The 16091-nt window shown below is 40.4% G+C and overlaps 1 protein-coding gene across 1 annotated transcript in view; it reads right to left on the bottom strand.

The window, feature by feature from the left end:
* ATP11B (ATPase phospholipid transporting 11B (putative)) overlaps nt 1–548 on the bottom strand; it is a 106283-nt gene extending 105735 nt beyond the window's left edge. The window contains exon 1 of the mRNA XM_069472877.1: nt 300–548. Within this exon, the coding sequence (XP_069328978.1) occupies nt 300–326 (27 nt within the window). The 5' untranslated portion in view covers nt 327–548. The remainder of the gene's footprint in view (nt 1–299) is intronic.
* Nucleotides 549–16091: the final 15543 nt, after the last annotated feature.

A 16091-nucleotide genomic window follows, 5' to 3' on the forward strand; every position in this document is an offset into this window, starting at 1 on the left:
GGCCGCAGCCGCCCGGGAGCAGCAAGCGGGAGGAAGTAAGACAGAAACGCCGGCAGGAAGCGGCCGCCTCCCGCCGCTCGGCGCCAGCCTGGGCCGCCCAGGCTTGAAGGCGAGACTGGCGCCGGGGCTGTGCGGGCTTCTCCGGCACCGGACTCCGGGCCCCGCGCCTGCGCCCGCCCCTGCTGCGGCCTAGCCCGGCCCCCGCGCCCCGGCCTGCGCCGCCGGCCCTTCCCCGCCACCCGGGGCCGAGAGGCCGCGCAGGGGCGGCCGCGCGGAGGTGAAGGGGCGGAAGCACCTACCAGTTGCTGCCGGACCCAACGCCACATGCCCCTGTAGTCGCCGTCCCGGCCCCGCGGGGCGCGGGGGCCGAGGGGCTGCAGATGGAGGCGGACAAGCCAGAGGGGGGAGCGGGCGAACCCCTCAGGCTGAAGTTCCTCTTGTCGCCGCCGTCGCCACCTCACTCCCCGCGCCGTGTCCCCATCCCGCCGCGCCGGCCCGAGGTCCTACAGGCGCGGCCTTGGCGCCGCCCCCGCCAGGCGCAGCTGAGCTTGCCGCCGCGCCACAGCCACCTTCATTATTGACCGTTGTCACCCGAAGCACCCTACAACCCCACCCTCGCCCTGCCCGGCCCCTGGCCCCACCCGGGCCCGCCCCCGGCACCCCGGCCCGCCCCCGGACGTGACGAAAACGGGTGGTGGACCGAGGGGGTCTCGCCGTGCCCGGCTGCCTGTCAGAGTCGGGGTTGGCGTTGCGGCCGGGGCAGGGGCGATCGTGGGAAGGTGCCGGGTTCTCCACCGCGGCTTCTGTCCTCTTCTCCCACCCTCCTTTCTTGGGGTGGACGTAAGCTGTGTCTGAGTCTGCCGGTCTCCGGAGACTGCAGCTTGTGGCCGACTCTTCTGTCTGTACCTCCTGTTGCAGGTCTGTTTCTGGCTCTCCGCCGCCTTCTGCACACGCGTCCCCCAACACGCACACACACAATCTGGAGTGTATGTGACTGAAGGTTAATCCCCAGAGGTCCTAGTTTTGGTTCAATTAAATTGTCAAAGCTTTTGTCTCAACACATAACACAGCCCTTTTCTTTAGCAGACGACTGAGATGGGGGTAGGGTAATCCGGATCATTCCCCTTAAGTAATTTTGAAAGGGTTGCAACTTCCCTGAGCCTGCTGGACAAGTGTTTCATGGACAACGGACGCTATATTCCGTTTGTCTTGCTGTGCTGAATTGGACAGTTGAGGGGGAAAATATTAATACGTTTTTACGGAAAGTAGTTGTTTACTGTTAACTGCCACACTCCTGCAATCAGAAACATCCTAGAAGTAGCTTGACGTAGGTAAGGTAAGTGTGTGAATGACTAGGTAAGAAGGAATATAAAAGCAACTAGGGCCAGGCATGGTTGCTCAGGCCTATAATCGTAGCACTTAGGGAGGCTGTAGGCCAGGAGTTGGAGATCAGCCTGAGCAACATCGAGATACCCTCTCTACCAAAAAAAAATTTTAAAAACAGCCTGACGTTGTGGCTCCCACCTGTGGTCCCAGCTCCTCCCGAGGCAGAGGCGGGAGGATTGGGAAGATTGCTTTGAGCCCATGAGTTCCAGGTTGCAGTGAGCTATGATGAGGCAGCTGCACTCTAGCCTCATGGACAGAGTGAGACCCTGTCTCAAAAAAAAAGAAGAAAAAAAGGCTGCCTTTGTTTAAAATCAGCCCTAATACAGGATGTCTTGTGTTATGCATATGTATTGAGTGCAGTATTTTAATGGAATTAAAGCACATTTCACCAACAGACAGAACGTTTGTGGTGTTAAACAAAATTAAGCGAAAGCAAATCTAAATGAGATTAGCATGACTAGGCAAGTCGTTGCATATGTATACTCTAGTCTTTTCATTTCAGTAGACATTCCTTATTATATTAAATATAATGATTATCGAGCACCACAAATAGAACCTTTCTTTAAGGATATTTGTGATATATAAAACCAGTAGTGGTAGTTTATGTTTTAAATCATCCAGCTTCAAAAAATAGAAATTCAAAGAGAAAAAGTAATATTACTTTTGTTCTTATAATTGAACCTTACTTGATGACTCAAAAAGGAAGTTTGAGGTACATTTACTTATTTGTTATAGTGATAAAATGTTATTACCATTCATGGAGCACTGTGTCTGTTCATGGAGCATCCAGGCCTTGTATCAAGCTCTTTACTTAGCATGCTTTAATTTAACCCCTCCCCAAGTAGGTATTTTTATTCCCATTGTATGGATGCAGAAATGGAGGCTCAAGTTAAGTAATTTGGCAAAGCTACAATTCAGATTCTGGATTGTCAGACAACAAAGGTCATGCTCTTAAGCTATGTCAAGAAACAACAATATGACCATCCCTGTTTTTATTCATCTGCAAATCATTTGATTATTAATTAGGCCTGGAAATTTTATGCCACTAAAATTTGTCAAAATAACATAAGAAATAGCAATCTAGAGGATACTTTGTGCATGATTATTTAACTGTGTCCCAAATTGCAAAAGGAAAAAGTTGTAGGGAGGAGTTGATTCCAAGTGCTATGGTGGAATATGGTAAGAGGTGATCTCAAGATAACTATGAAAAGGCCGAATTGAAGCTCAAACTGTCCAGAACAGAATGAGCAATCCAAGCAGTATTTTGTTTTAAGCATTTTTCAAGAGCAATGTTATATACCTCATACTAATACAAGGAGCATAAGATAACGTATTTTTATACTATAGTTATAACCCTTTAGTGGTGGTGAAATCAATTTATCATGATCAGTATTTTAAAAAATAGAATAGAAAACATCAGAATACATTGCACAGGGTAAGTACTCATATGTATTGTTTTGTGAAATTTTGGTTTCAGTTGTCCATACACACACACATACACACACACACACACATCAGGTAACAATATAAAAGCAATTTCTTTCTGTTGGTTGTGGTTAGAAAGGTTGGAAAAATGTTGAGATGGGAAAATACATGACTTAAGAAGGCAGGCAACAACTGTAAAGGAGGAAAAAAAAACATTATTGGAGTCAGGAGTAGCTAATTCATTCCACAACTATTTCTTAAATGTATTTGAGCATCAAATATATGCATAGCAACTCCCTAAAACTAGGAGGAGACATAAGAGTAACTTTGAAGGTGAACCCCTTTCTTTGGGTAGATTTTACAATCTAGTTGGAAAGAGAAGTTGCAGAGGGGAATCAGTTAAATAACAGTACGGGTCAATATAGGATTAAGTCCTAAAGAACAATGCTGACAATAAGCACTAATTTCTGAAAATTGATATGGGCAAAAGCAATTGCAGAGGGCTTCAAAAGGAGCTGAATTTAAACGGAACATGAAATGTGAGGATGAAGGGAAAGGCTTTCCAACAGGAAGAACTGCAGGAGCAAATGCTCAAAATGTTGAGGTACAATTAATTTGGAGTGATAAAAGGTGGGGTTGGTTAGGTAAGGGGAGGCATAGTATAGGGAGAGTTTCTGTCTGGTCACAAGAGTTTACAGGAAATAGGCAATCCCTTGAATTTTCTGAACAACTTAATGGCAGGATGAAATCAGAGTGTTAATCCATAGACACTTTATGTAATAGATTGGAGAGAGAAGAAAGATCATATAGGAAATTATTACTAGAGTAAAACCTTAAGTTAAAAAATGCTGGACTGACCAAGAGCCAGAAGTGGCATGTTATAGGAAGTTTTGCCGGGGTACAAGGAAACCTGAAACTTAAGCCATTCTGAGTGAGGTGACAGACCCTCCAAGAGAATACGTTTACCAGCATCACATAACAGCCACTGAATAAATGGTAAATATGGTTCTTTTCATTGAGTAAACTTGTTAATATAATTCTGTACTAGTTATACTTGTCAGACATGTTAATTCCCAGGGGTAATAAAAAAAAAACCTCCTAGTTTTGTGTAATAGAGATTCTCAGACATAACACAGAAGAAACAAAAGAGGGATATTTTTCTTGAGCAGAACATTTTTCACCATCAATAGAAAGCACAAACTGTAAGCTTGTTAAGGTTGAGATTTGTGGCTCATTCATTTTGGTACCTATAGCGTTTAAAGAATACTCAATAAATATTTGTGAAATGAATTAATAAGATAAGGCCAATGACTGAGTAGTTAGAAAAAAATATACAGTTCAGGAATATTAAAGAGATATAGAGCAAAGCATAATAAATGAGTTTAGTACAGTAAGATCAGTGGTCACCATCCTTTAGGTCTGCATTGTGCCTCCCAGAACTCTTCAAAGGTCAGTCTGCTTGGAGGACACTGAGCCTTGCCAATCTGTTGCCTTAATTATTTCTTATCAGATGTGCCCCAGAATTTGTTCTATCTCATTTTTTTAAAGGGCAACTTTCCATTTCCTCAAAATCATAAATCTAGTAGATTATAAATTATTCCACTTAAAAAACAGTTTCCTTCTGATTAAATTATCATTTCAGGATTTCCAGAGCAGATTTTAGGCAGAGAAAAAAACAGACTTTAGGCATGCTTTTCTAGTACTGAACACCAATATATATATTTTACCATCTTGTGAAGAATTTAATTATGAACATCTCATTACATATTTGCATCTTTTCTTGAAAAGTCTTCAAACATATATCAGTTGTGAGCTAAGTTATATGAACTCAGTTTTATCTTTTAGATATTTATGCTTATAAAGAACTGAAACTCAAAACCAATGTAAGAATTAGAATTCATAAAAATAACCTCCTTCTTGAAAGGTAAGAAAGTATGTAAAACATAAGTATATCCTTTACCTCCCTTCTTCCTTATTTTTAAGTTGACTTTTCATAACTTGATACTACCTTAGTATAAACTGGATATGAGATTCTATTACCTCTCTTCTAAAAAACAGAATGGAAAATGAGTGAACTTTGTTGAATATGTTTTTAATTTAGAGATAGAAGCAGATTAAGGCCATGCATGGTGGCTCAAGCCTGTAATCCCAGCACTGTGGGAGGTTGAGGCCAAGAGTTCAAACCAGCCTGGGCAACATAGTGAGACCTTGTCTCTACAAAATATAAAATTAGCCAGGCATGGTGGCACACGCCTATAGTCCCAGCTACTTGGTAGGCTGAGACAGGAGGATGGCTTGAACCCAGGAGTTCGGGGCTGCAGTGAGCTATAACCATGCCACTGCACTTTAGCCTGGATGATAGAGCAAGATATTTACTGTCTAAAAAAAGAGGGGGGGTGGGGAGAAGTAGGTTAAATAGACAAGTGGCCTGTGATTTAATTACTGACAGAAGTATTGATGGCCTCAGATCAGCTGCAGCAAAACTAAAATTGTTAAAACTGTTATTGTTAAGACAGTCCAACCAACTTTTGGTTACCTGTGCTACACAATAGATCAAATTATTTAGCCATCTAGGGGCATTAGTTTTGTAATACTTTCTCTTGTAGATGTCACAAGTAAGTTTCATTGCTTGACATTAGAGATTTTATGAGTGTTTTTCGCTGATTAAAATGACTGCATGATTACATAACATTTACATTATATTAAGGAAAAAAATGACTTTATTATGTAGTCTTCTTTTGGCTCCTCATATGATCACTTTTACCGAACTGCAGTTGAGGATCTTACAAACAGCCTAAGTCTAGGGATAGTAGGAGAAGCAGCCTCAGGAACCCCAAGACCAACCATTTTTTACTGTGGAGATGCATCTGAGAACGCTGCTCACTCATCGCACTGTATTCTCTTCATGAGAGCCTGCAGAAATTCAGTACCACAAATAACTGTGCTTTTCCTGAGCAACTAGTTTGTTCTATAATCATGTAGGCATTTTGGATTATGTAACTTAATTGCTCTTCCTTTCATTGTTGTGTTGTTTAAAAGTTCAGAGGCTTACCTATAGCAAGTGCCCAGAATCTATGATTCCTTAAGGTTACAAGAAGTAGAATGGGTTGGAAGTTGTTGAACACTGCGAAATTCTAGTTCAAAGAGACTTCTGTGTGGGAAGCAGGAAGAATGCAACTATTTGTTCAAGGGATTAGCCTAAATTTCTGATTTTGGTGATAGCTCACCGCTAAGGAAGACACTGGGAGAGTCATAGTAAAAACTACAAAAGGGAACAACTACACAGAGCAGATAGGGTGTAGTGGGGCAGAATCCTGGGTGATCCTGGAGGATAAGCAGAAAGCATATTGCTTCTTTAGTGCTCAGGGAGGGTGAGGTAGGGATTTGTGGAGGACTGAAGACAGTAGCTGGGTTGGTTTGGGATTAGGGAAGAAAGGATGCTGGAGCAGAAAGAGAATGCAAGCCGCAGGAGAAGCCACGTTTCTCAAGAAGTCAGGTGAGAGAAAGATATGTCAGGAGAGAGCTGAGATCTGGCAATGGGCCTGAGAGAACCCAGAGCAGAGGAAATCCCTGAGTATGCCCAGACCTTAACCTGGGGCCTGGCACATAGTATGTGTTCAAAACGTTTTTTTGTCATATAAATAAAGCTGGATCAAATTGAGCTCTGTAACTATGCGATTGTGATTGCCTGCTGCCTGTGGTTTATATCTTGACATGGCTCTCACAGCAGGATGGCCTTTCCTTGAGCAGCGTATGTGGCACGACCTGGCTGAGTCTGCCTTTGGAAATGACTCCCTACAGAGGAGAGGAGAGAGATGAATGGGACCGTGACTGTGGTCTCAGCCACCTTTGGGTGGTTTCTCATGCTGCATGTACCCTCTGTCTGGAAATCTCTTCTGCTGTCCTCTGCCTTCTTCTTACCCAGCTAATTCTTCTTTACCAGTTAAGTCTCAGCTTAAAATTTACCCTTTCAGAGAAGGTTAGGTCCTCTTGTAGAGCTAGGTTATAAACCCTAAGCACTTAAAGATTCTGTGGCTTCTCCCTGCACCCACCCCCACGACCCACCCTGACCTAAATACAAAATAAAACAAATGTAAAACAAACATTTCTTTATCTTTTGAAACAACATACAACAAAGCATATACATATCCTAAATAAATCTTTTCTACATTTTCTTCTGATGCAAATTCTCTTCCTCTGTCTCTCTCTTATATATGCCTCATGCTGCCCTATGCTTTTGCTTTTTCCTCCCTCTTTCTTTTCTTTTCTTTTCTTTTTTTTTTTTTTTAAACTTTCTCTGCTGATGCCCTAAGCATGTGCTGAGTCTGCCAGCCAGGCGGTTCTGTGCATTATGCCGTTAAGCATTCCCACCGTGTCCCACACCTCTCCAAGTGTTCGCACACTGGTGATCAGGTAATCGTGTGCCATAGTCTCTTTAATGTCTATCTTCCCCACAAGACTGTTCTTCTGGACGGCAAGGACTCAGTTTGTGAAGTTCATCACGACCTAAGATATTTGCTTGCTTGACCAGCTATTCTGTAAAGAGTAAACAACTTTTAAATGATCAGTGGAGAAATCAGGGAATCTTCTAGAGTGGTAAATTGGACTTTCATGCATAAAAAGATGCTAAAATAAGATGACTTAGTAGGTGAAAAGATCAAATGAAATAAGAGGTGTTTTCCTACACAATACCGATTTTATCAAAGACTTTATAGCCTATATAATGTTGCTATTCTGGAGAGGCGAACTGCTTTCCTCTAGATAATTCCTAGTCAAATACAACATAAATCTGTCATTACAATCAATCTATTGTTGACAATTTTATAAGACCCATTCATAAAATCATACTAAGCACGTTCCTATTCTGGTGTCCAGATAATATACTAAGAACTCTAGCTGTCTTTCTCCACCATCATCTATTCTGCCACCATTTAATTATTCAACAAATATTTGCTGAGCATTTAGCAAATACTAGCCATTGTGCTAGGTGCCAGGGCAAATAGTCCCGTAGGCCTTGCCCTCAAGGAGTTCATAGTTGAAGACCTAGGGCACTGCCTCAGAATTAGGTTTTTAACAGAAGCACAATTTTATGTCTGTCATTTTGAGTATAATAAAAATATTATAGATGAACGTATTCAGAAAGGTACTGACTGTACCTATACAGAATTACATACAGAAATTACAGGTATGTAGAGTAAGAAAGCTCTATAAGAAAATAAAGTTTAGAAACTCTTAGTTCTGTCACCTCCAACTTAAGACCTAGTTGTTCGCTAACCAAGTCTTTACTTATTCAGCTGAGACATAGTAACTTTTTTGGATGTGGCAATGCTTCTTGCTAATCAGCACACACAGACCCGGTGACCTCCCATGAAGAAATATCCCGTCTGCAGAAAAGGAAGGTTGCACCTTATCTGCCCAAAGCAAGAATGATGATGTTGCCAGTGTATGTGTTAATTAATTGAATAGTATATTGGGAGAGATGCCAGTTGTTAGGTTGCAGCCATCATTTTTGTTTTTAACGCCATCTGTTGTGTTTTATCAAGTTGCTGTTTGAACTCTGATAAAATACTTAGTTTGTAACTTTGATATTGTCCCCACTGGCTTCCCTAAAATGAATCTTCCATTCCCACCCCCTAAACATGCGTTTAGGCTCCTCAGCATCTGGGTGGGTGTATAAGTCCATTACCAGAAAGAATTTATTCTTATTTGAAGCCAATTCGTGGACACATCAGAGTCTCAGATTCTTATGTTAACAATGAGTCAGTTCTCATTGTGGCTTTTTATAGAACATATAGATGGAATTTTTCTCCAGTTGGTAACCATAAGGGTCTTCTACCTGTATTTCCCTTCCTCTTCTTCTCCCTCTGCTTTTTGCCAGAATCCCGGTTCCTAGCCTCTCCCTGCCCCTTGGGTTAGAGCCCAGGGAGATGCACCACTGAATCCAACCTGGGAAAATGACAGAAAGTACTTGCATTCTTCAAAGATGGGCATTTGCTGCTTTTGATCACCCATTTTAACAAATTTTGAGAAAGTATTATTAATTTTTATATTAACAGTATTTTATTTAATATAAGTATTGAGGTAGTCTTCTATATTAGAGGTGAGCAAATATAGTGCAGCCTGCCCTTTAACTCCTTTTTCTCATCTGGCTCAAATTTCTATAGATTAAATGTTAGACCGAATAAAAGTATGCTTAATTTAATTATATTTGGCTACGTAAGTAACCTACAGTTTAACTGTGATGCAATAATCACACTATTAAACACAATACATTCTTATAATTAATACAGAAGTTTTCTTCATAACAAATTTAGTTATTCATAAATGGGAAGATCTCAACGTGGTATTCAGAGAAAATAATTGTGGAATAAAAGAAATCTTTTGCAAATATACAGTGTGGGGGGTCTCAAAGTCTGTTACTTTACATTTCTCTCTAACAACAAAATATTATCTCTATGGATGACAGATCTTCAATACCTTGCCCTTACCTGTCTTTCCTATCTGTATCCCCAGTTGATTTCAACTTCCCTTCTCTGCAAGCAATTGTCTTTATTTCATCATTCAGATAGACGGAGACTTTTGAAAGCTGATGAATCAACAGAAGCCAGAAAATTATATATGCACACAGCATGTTTAATAATACTGTGCAGTCTGATAACTGGAAGTACAATTTTTTTAAAAAATGTCTGTTCAAACAGTTTATATGAATAATAACCTCTGTTCTCTCAGGCTTACTTGAATGGAAATGTTCCCTTGGAGGCTATAACAGGACTTGTAGTACACTATTGATTAATCCAGTAATGAAAATTAGCTTTGAGTTTACTGTAAAAATGTGGGAAAACATATTTGAATAAAAAAGTAAGACAGTTCTGGCTCTGTGCTTCTTTAGGTAGTTGGTACCTTCAGACACACCTCCCTCATAATGATGGTGTAGATTGTTACTTTAGGATTAAAAAAAAATCTGATGACTAAGACCCTAGGAATAAAATACTATTAATATTAGTTGTAGGTAATCATCTCAACCACATTTTCTAGACCCATAAACCACTAAATGTTCACTGGAGACTTTAAGGTCATGGTAAAATGAGATAGCAATTTGGTAATTAATTGATTTAATATTGACTGCCAAGAAATAATTGAGGCTTAAAACCCACAAACACCAAATCCATTAAATTATCCTGTTTTGAATGTTTACTTTTTTAAAAAAAATGTAGATTATTTTAAAGTAGCCATTTCATTTTGTGTTGTGTACCCATAGTCTGAGGAACTATTAAATTGTGTAGTGTAAGAAAGCTTTCGGGGCTGGGCACGGTGGCTCACACCTGTAATCCTAGCACTCTGGGAGGCTGAGACAGGTGGATCATTTGAGCTCAGGAGTTCGAGACCAGCCTGAGCAAGAGCGAGACCCTAGTCCTACTAAAAAAAATAGAGAGAAATTATCTGGACAACTAAAAATATAGAGAAAAAATTAGCCGGGCATGGTGGCGCATGCCTGTAGTCCCAGGTACTCGGGAGGCTGAGGCAGAAGGATTGCTTGAGCCCAGGAGTTTGAGGTTGCTGTGAGCTAGGCTGACGCCACGGCACTGTAGCCAGGGCAAAAGAGCGAGACTCTGTCTCAAAAAAAAAAAAAAAAAAAGAAAGCAAGCTTTCAGAAGACTCTCAAGATTTGAGCTGATACATTTTATTAAGGAAAAATCATTACCTGCTTGTTAATTTAGCAAAAATATTATTTATCTCTAATATAAACTCCCAGAAAATGTCCCACTGAATTTTAAATTATCAATAACAATCAAGATTCAAGTTATTTCATGAATGCTAGAATTGATTTTATTATTTTGTCAATTCCTTTATATTATGCCTTCTGTGGGTTTACAGCCAATAATTAGTCAGATGCAATTATGTTTATGAATTTAATTTTCTTTTTCACTATATGACAAACTAGGTGTATTCCCAGATTATAAGGTGTTTTCTCGGAATTACTCTTCGTTTTCCTAAATATTATTCACTAGTTTTTCATACTATTAATATTTCCCATGATCTCATTTAATCTCACAACATAAATGCAGTTATCATTTAGTAGCTAGAAAAGCTATGATATATGCACATATTTTCTTGGCCCTGAGCGGTCTTTTAATCTAGTGCATCCAATTTAATTCATATACCAGGCTATAAATAACAACACAACAACAGTATAGAATCAACAATAATGCCTACAGTTTGTTGAGTGCTTATGAAAAGCTAAGCCCCAAACTAAATGCTTAACACATTATCTTTTCTTTCCTTTTTTTTTTTTTTTTTTTTTTGAGATGAGATCTCTCTATGTGGCTCAAGCTGGCCTTGAACTCCTAGGCTCAAGCAATCCTCCCACCTCAGCCTTCCGAGGAGCTATGACCATAGTTACTCACCACTGTGCCCAGCTATGTTATTTAATCCTCTCTATAATCCTGAGGATGTCATTATTTTATTCCTATCATGACATTATTACTGTTATTATAGTAGCTACCATTTATTGAGCTTAACATGAATGAAGTGCTTTATGTATCATTTAATGCTCACAACTGTAGGCATGGTTATGTCAGCCATTTAGCCAAAGTGGTTCTTAAAATACTAAAATACTTCCACAGTGGTCAGTGAAGGGCTGCTGCCCTGAGTTCTCCAAGTGCCTTCCACATCATACTCTCTTTCTCTAGTTGACCAGCTCTTCTCCTGGGGAGCCTTAAACCTTGTCCTCCTCAAATTCAGAAACTAAAGGGTTAACACTGGCCACAGCAGAGGCCCTCTAGGACCCTTGCTCCAGGGGCAAGGCCAGAGTCCGTTCTGATTGGTTGGTGCCCAAGATGTACAGGTTGTTAAATATTTTGGCTATTAGCAGGGATGTAGGTATTATCGTTCCCATTTTGCAGGTGGGGTAACTCACATACATACATAAAATTTAAGCACCTTGTCCAGGATCTCCCACCTAGGAAGCATTAGAGCCAGATTCAAACTTGGGTCTCTCAGGTTAAAATCTTTGCTCTTAACTAGTACAGTGTACTAAAAACTGGAGAAAGCCAGCCAGCCATTGGTGTTGACTTCCCAAGTCCAGTGTGAATATTTTGGAACTCCAAAATCTATGACTGACTACTTTGTACAGTAAATTTACAATTTCATGATGTTTTTATACTTACCTTAAAGCTGTCAAAGTACTGTTCTCCTAACTGGAGAACCACTATAATGAGCATGCAAATACTAGGTTGATGATGGGTGTTGCTTTCCATTATTCTGCCAACATCCTGTATTCACTAATTTAGCCATGTTGTATTTTGCAATAATCTCTCTTTAGGTAGAAATTACCTTATTCATTTTATGACTGTGTCCCCAAATCAGCAACTTTGGTATGCATTAAGTGCATTAAGAATTGTAATTTATAAAAAAATGACATTTTTATATACTTTTAAACTATATTTGCTTTTATATAATTTTAATGTCCAAAATCTAAATACCAAAGGCTGAAAATCTTTGCCATTATATTTTTCTTCTCTACTTCTGTACAGGTCTCATGTACCATGTCTTTCTTTCCATTTCTGATAAATAGCTAGCCTCAAATTTAGCATACATGATGTCCAAGTCACTTATACAACCCCATCCTTAATATTAAAGAAATTCTAATGCTGTTATTACAGTACTGTGTGTCTTTTAAAAGCAATTACTTAGGCCAACACATGAATAAATAAGTCTGCTGACTACAAAGCACACTTTTATTTAACAAAATGCAGTAAAGTTCCCAGAGTTGGATATACTGCATCCATGTGTGAACACAGGAAAATTTTACTAGGGAAGAAAGCAGAAATACTCTGGACATGGTGAAAGAAACAGTACCCTTTATCTGTAGGTGGTGTTTGGAGAGAGAGGAGGCAGTAAGATCTTTTGAAGGTATGTCTGGTGTCAGGAGAAAGGCCAAGGAGAGTGGAGAATACAGCATTACAACCAAAGGAAGTCCTGCTCTGTGTCTGAGACAGCATGTACCTATCTCTTGCTGTGATATTGTAAAATATATATTTGGTCTTGTCCCCCATTTCCTGACATACAGCTCCTAAAACCCCTGAAATCTCCAGAGTGATAAAAGCGTCTTCTGCATGCTAGTGAGATGACTGGGGGCTGGAGTCCCCTAGATAGCCTCAGGATGGGGTGTGTTTGCCAGGGGAACTAACCATGGAACTTTCAGTCTCACTACTTCAACCTCCAGGAGAGAAGAGAGAGGCTGAAGGTCAAGTTGCTAAACCAATGGCCTATGATTTAATCAATCATGCCTACTTAATGAAACTTCCATTTAAAAAATAAATAAAAACAAAAACAAAAACCCTGAGTTCTGAGGGCTTCCTGATAGCTGGACACGTGGAGGTTCCTGGAGGGTGACATGCCTGGAGAAGGTATGAAGCTCCTCACTCCTTCTTCCATATCTCACCCTATGCATCTCTTCCATCTGGCTGTTCATCTGTATCCTTGGTGATAATAAACTTGTAAATGTAAGTGTTTCCCTGAGTTCTGTGAGCTGCTTTAGAAAATTAATGGAACCTAAAGAGAGGCTCATGGGAACCCCATTTATAGTGAGTCAGTCAGAATCGCAGACCACAATCTGTGCTTACAACTGGAGTCTGAAGTAAGGGGGCAGTCATGAGTGGGGGCGGTCTTGTGGGACTGAATCCTTAACCTGTGAATCTGATGCTATCTCCAGGTAGATAATGTCAGAATTAAATTGAATTAGAGGACACTCGGGGTCCACTGGAGAATCTGCTGCAAAATTGCTTGGTATGTGGGGGAAAAAAACCACGTATCTGGGGTCACAGAAGTGTTCTGCATTGTGAGAACATCATGGGAGAAGCTGAGTTTGTTTTTTCTTATATCCTTACATTTGCTAACCCATTCAAGTTTGCAGTGGGCTTATTGGCTCTATCTGAGGCTCCTGGGACCAGCAGAGGAGTCAGCCCACAGCAGCAGCAGGGATAAGATACTCACCTGCTATCTCTCCTGGGCCCTGAGCAACACCTGAGGCCCTAAGGTTGTGGCCACACAGCCCTCTGGTGATGTTTAGTCCTGGGACTTTAAGTGGTGTTTAGGAAGGGATGCAGCCTGCCTCAGCATCACCTTTCCAACAGATTCAAGGTGGCTGCGGAAAGGATCTGAGCTCACAGTTGGAGAAACACAACTGAGCTGGAGTTTTTCCTCATCATTCCACCCAAGAGAATGAGAATTGATGGGGAGAAGCCAAGGTAGGAGCTATTTGGTTGCTGAGCATGGGAGCAAGTAGAGTGTAGGAATCCTCTGGGGCCCTGATGGGAGACAGAAGGGACCTGGAAGGAGAGGGCTGAATCTCTATGTACCCTGGGGAAGCCTGAGCCAATGTCACTGTGTTATTATTATATCATTTCTTTGCATTGTTTTTTTCCTGGGAATATGAGATGTGTCTGTTAAGAAAAAAGTCACCCAAGTTGTGGGAAGTTCTGGTCTCTTTAGGGCCACACTCTGAGACCAAATGGTCCAGTCATTTATTAGTAGTCAAAAAGATATTCCCAAAATGGTGAGCTGCCTCCCTCACTCTCTTGAGAGACCATTGTATTTGTGCAAGTACAGCCATCATTTCAACACATATTTATTGAGCACCTACTATAAGCTAAGAGCTGTATTTGCTACTACATAGTTCAAGGGAGATGAGGCAAGTGAGGTCTACATCACTTGAAGAAACAGTTAACTTCTGGATGTCATTCCTGTGCGTCCCCCATTATGTTTACATTTTGCAGCTGAAGTGTGGCCTGGAACTAACACTCCTTACTAGTAGAGTACAGACATTTTGGAACATTCATTGATGCAGAGGGGATTAGCCAGGGAAGACCTGGAGAAATCACTGTTTCATTGTGTCTGGTCCAGACATCACAAGATTAGAAAACCTGCCTCATCAATATTTTGAAATTGGTCAGACTTGTAATGTTCAATTTAGCCAACCTCCCAATAGAATGACATATGAAAACAGAAATATATTTTATTAATTTACGATGAGAAAAAGAACCTTTGGGGCCCAGAAGCCCATTGTTTAATTTCTCTTCCTCTCATTCTCTCTGAACAGAAACCCCATCAGAAGCCAAACTTTCAGAAGATAACCTTGAGAAGCATAGACTCAGAATAAGAGGTGGTATTTATAAGAATCTTATTTTTAATGTTAGCATGTAAAGAGAGCTAAACACGTGTATTTCTGCTCTGAGGATATACTTACAAAGCAAACCAGATACTTGGTAGAAGCCAGATGGGCTCATTTTTCTCAAGGCAAATTAACTCGGCTTTGCCAATGTTCACTGTTGTGACTCTCCTTTTCCTATATTTTTGTGGCTGATCAGATCTCTTTACCATCATTATGTTAAGGTGGCAGGCCATTTTGTTTCTCTAAGGTGACTTTGTGCATCTCAGTATTTTTGGTTTAACATCCAGAGGGGAATCTTATTTCCCATTCTTCAAGGGGCTCTCCTTATCCTTTTTTCCCTATATACTATTTATAAGAGCAATCACTAAACCTTTAGCTATTAATTATTTTGATATCATTTCCAATTTTACATTAGTTTCAAAAATAGAAGAAATAAAGGAACATGGAAATAGAATACATCAATAATAGGCTAGGTTTAAAATTAGGGTTTCCTAATGCCTATCCCTTTGATAAATTCACTACTTTTCAAAAGTTAATTATATATTATCATCATCATCATCATCATCATCATCATCGCTATTTTAATTAGCCTGCTTATTTAATTAGGCACTAAGGTACCAATTAAAAGAAGAAAAGTCAATTATGTATGAGGGAAAACAATTGATTAAATTTCCTAGAAGTAAAATCCATGGGAGATAAAAAATGTTCTGTAAGATCACTGTCACCTGGGCTTTCTCTCACTGTGATTTCGTGTGTCTATGGATCAAGAAAATTGCTAAGGCCAAGAAATTGCTCAAACTAGATAAGCATAAATCCCTGTCAGTTTTAAATCAGCTAAATCAATTTGGTTGCTTGCCAATAATAGCCCTGACTAGTATACAAGGTCTAGACTGGGACCAGGTCTGGATAGCTCCTATGTGAATGTTTTCTGCAGAGCCTCCACCTCCCCTTACTTGCCATTTTCTATCTGCCAGAGCCCTGGTTACGCTTGGATAATCACCTTCCCAGAAGAGCAGGTAGTACATTGACCTATATCTGGATGACCACAGGATTGGCTGTTAAATCTACGGGGTATTCTGATGGAAAAACAAAACAGGAGGGAATGTCA

This window comes from Eulemur rufifrons, chromosome 7, assembly GCF_041146395.1.
Source record: "Eulemur rufifrons isolate Redbay chromosome 7, OSU_ERuf_1, whole genome shotgun sequence".
NCBI classification, from domain to species: domain Eukaryota; kingdom Metazoa; phylum Chordata; class Mammalia; order Primates; family Lemuridae; genus Eulemur; species Eulemur rufifrons.